We start from the raw sequence: 3,197 nt of genomic DNA on the forward strand, positions 1-3,197 counted from the left end.
GAGCCCTGTGACTCCCTCCCCAACCCTCAAGGAGCTCATTGAGGAGCTGGTCAACATCACCCAGAATCAGGTGAGTACCTTCTGCAGGTCCTAGGTCTGAGGGCGCTGGAGTGGGTGACTCTTAGGCAGGGTGTTGGTCATGGTTCAGGCCATGAAGGCTAGGCCCTGTCTTGAGAAGCCCCTTGGACCAGGATGGGCCCTGCCATGAGGGAGAAGAGCCAGGTTAGGGGGATGGGGGGCAACAGTTTGGGTGGACCCATAAAGGGGTTTGGTGGAGCCCCCAGGGACTACCTGTCTTCCCCCCCCCCCCCCCCCCCCCCCCCGGCCTGGCCCTGCCTGCCGTGGCCAGCTCCTACACATTCGTTCAAGAAGAGGAAAGCAGAGAGGGGCCAGCATATCCCCTGGGACTATTTAGCATTTGCCAGCGGGATTTGAATGGAATAATGGGGCCATTATTCACAGCATTTTGGTTAAATCCATTCTTATGGAAGTATTCACTGGTAGTCAGCTCCTGTCCCCAGTGCTGATGGCTCACACTTTCTGAGCAATGACTGTGTGCCAAGCCTAGTGCTGGGTGCTTTTCCATCTCATTTCACCACTGCCAACCACCTCAAAAGGCAGGTATAATGACCCTCTTTGACTGACGAAGCTTCATTAAAGTTGACAAAAGCCAGATTCATGCCAGGCCTGGCTGACACCCAGTGCCCATGCTTCAAACTGCAGTGTCTCCCAATTCAGAGGACAGGGTTCTGTACGCCAGCCCTCACTGCCTCCCATCTGAGGCGGCCACTGCTCCCCACTCACCCGACGCTGTCCTGACTCTTCCCTGTGGCTGTCCTACTGACCAGCCAGATGTTCTCTGTCTTGCAGCCCTGGCTACAGAAAGCTTCACACAAGGCTTGTTGCTTACTGGCTGTGTCACTCAAATGTTTCTCTCTCAGCCCCAAGACCCTGTACAATAGGTCTCCCCTACTATGTGGAGCGGGAACTGATGCTCAGGAACACTGGGGGTGGGGGGGCAGGCCTACCTCCGTGCCACACCGGGGATGCCTGTGGGGTGGAGCCCCTGGAGACCTGGCCTGGGCTCACCATCGTCTTGCCCCCGCAGGCATCCCTCTGCAACGGCAGCATGGTGTGGAGCGTCAACCTGACCGCCGGCATGGTAAGGCCCCCGGGGCCGCGAGGAGGGACGTAGCAGAGGCTGTAGGTTTTGTGCTTGTCTTCTCTGAGCCTCACGCACACGGCTCCCCGGGAGCCGAGCGAGCTTCACGAGATACCCACAAACCAGAGCCCTCACAATCTGGACCCCTGCCACTACCAAAGCCACCTCCGTCAGGGCTCTCAAACCCCACCTCCTGTGAGGTCCATGCAGACCAGTGAAGGTGCCGCCTGAGCCACACGGCTGGGGGCACCCAGCAGGGCCTGACATCCCGTGTTCTCTCCGCAGTACTGCGCAGCTCTAGAATCTCTGATCAATGTCTCCGACTGCAGCGCCATCCAAAGGACCCAGAGGATGCTGAAAGCACTGTGCTCTCAAAAGCCCGCGGCAGGGGTAAGGCCCTCTGTCCTGTAGCCCCAACCCTGCATCCACTGGGGCCAGCCCTGGGTGCTCCCTGGGGGCTCCAAGGGAACCTGGCTGAGCATCGGGAAGGCAAGCGTCCACCCTGGGGGTGGGGCCACTGTGGCAGCAGGAACATGCCCTTTGGGATTTCCAGGACCTGAGCTTGAGGGCTCCTGACTCCTACCTGAGCTTCAGTTTCCACATCTGTGAAATACGGGTAATGACAGTACCCACCTCATGGGGGCTTTTGTGAGGATTCAGTAAGCCAGTTCCTGGAAAGCCCCTGGCAGATGCCGGTCCTCTCTGCTCTGGTGTCACACCATCACGCTGATCTCTTTGTCCCGCAGCAGATTTCCAGTGAACGCAGCCGAGACACCAAAATTGAAGTGATCCAGTTGGTGAAAAACCTGCTCACCTATGTAAGGGGAGTTTATCGCCATGGAAATTTCAGATGAAGCATGAAAACTTAGCATCCTTATCTGTAGACCCAGACCTGACCACTTAAGTTCCAGATTCATTTTTCTTTCCGACGTCACAAATTTCTTAGGGAGGTGGGGGGGGGGGAGAACCATTTCCTCAGCTGGGACCTCAGCCTGCACCGCCTGCCTCCATGGAGCTGAGCCCAGCCACCCCTGCCTTGGTGCATGGGGCCCAGCCGGGTGGCCCTCCTCCGTCTGCACTTCATCAATGCTGAGGGAAAGCACTGCATCCCATGACTGTCCCCTCCTCAGAGCAAAGTGCAGCATTACAGTGGAGGCAGATATGTGTGGGAGGGGGTCTTGCTGTACCTGGGAGTGGCACAGACATGTTTCTTCTTAGCCTTATTTATTATTGTGTGTTATTTAAACAAGTGTCTTTGTTTGTGCTGGGGACAGGGAGTGGCTTGGAGCTGGGGGCCCAGTGACTCGGGTTTAGAGAGTCCCTGGGAATAAGCACTGTGTGTAAAATTCTGCTACCTCACTGGGATCCTGGGGCCGACACAGGGGACAGGAGAAAGGGTCAGAGATGCTGCTCTTGTCTGCCACTCAGCAGCTGGCCCTCAGCCAAGCAGTAATTTATTGTTTTTCCTTGTATTTAAAGTTAAGAAATAAAATATGTTATCAAAGAGTTAATAATATATAGAAGAGTAGCCTAAAAGGCTGCATTTGGTGTGTGTGGCCAGGCCGGGGCGGGTGGGGGGGAGGGTGTTGTCACTGAATGTGCTCTTTCACTGACTTTGTCAAACTGGAAGCCAGAAATAAAGATGGTGACAAGAGACCTAATGATGTCTGTCTTTTACTTTGGCCTGTGGGGACCCTGGCCTCGGTTCCTAAGACTCTGAGGAGCTCTCCGGGAAGTGGGGCAGGTGGAGGAGGTGGCCTAGGGAGGAGTGCAGGGGGATTGAGGGAGACGACCTGGGATGAAGGAAGTAAGCAGGCCCCCAGGGGTGGGCCAGCTTGTGTCTGACACCACCCACACACCCTCCAGTGTCTCCCTCAGAATCTCTCTGATACTCAGGTTAGAGAAGGTAGCATGCCTGAGGTCACATACCTGGTAAGGAGCGAAACCAGGATTAGAACCCAGAACTCACTCCAATTCCAAAACCCACACACTTAGCCACTTTGCCTTCCTTTGTCCAAATGCTATCTGGCCTAAA

At 55.7% G+C, this 3,197-nt stretch overlaps 1 protein-coding gene across 1 annotated transcript; it reads left to right on the top strand.

Annotated features, from left to right (window-relative positions):
- The first annotated feature begins 348 nt into the window (after positions 1 to 348).
- Positions 349 to 2,663, top strand: IL13 (interleukin 13). The gene is made up of 3 exons (XM_025432273.3): positions 349 to 1,162; positions 1,448 to 1,552; positions 1,909 to 2,663. Exons 1-3 carry the CDS (start codon positions 992 to 994, stop codon positions 2,014 to 2,016), a joined length of 384 nt encoding a protein of 127 aa, XP_025288058.2. The 5' UTR covers positions 349 to 991; the 3' UTR covers positions 2,017 to 2,663.
- The last annotated feature ends 534 nt before the right edge of the window (positions 2,664 to 3,197 follow it).

Source organism: Canis lupus, chromosome 11, assembly GCF_003254725.2.
Source record: "Canis lupus dingo isolate Sandy chromosome 11, ASM325472v2, whole genome shotgun sequence".
Classification (NCBI taxonomy): domain Eukaryota; kingdom Metazoa; phylum Chordata; class Mammalia; order Carnivora; family Canidae; genus Canis; species Canis lupus.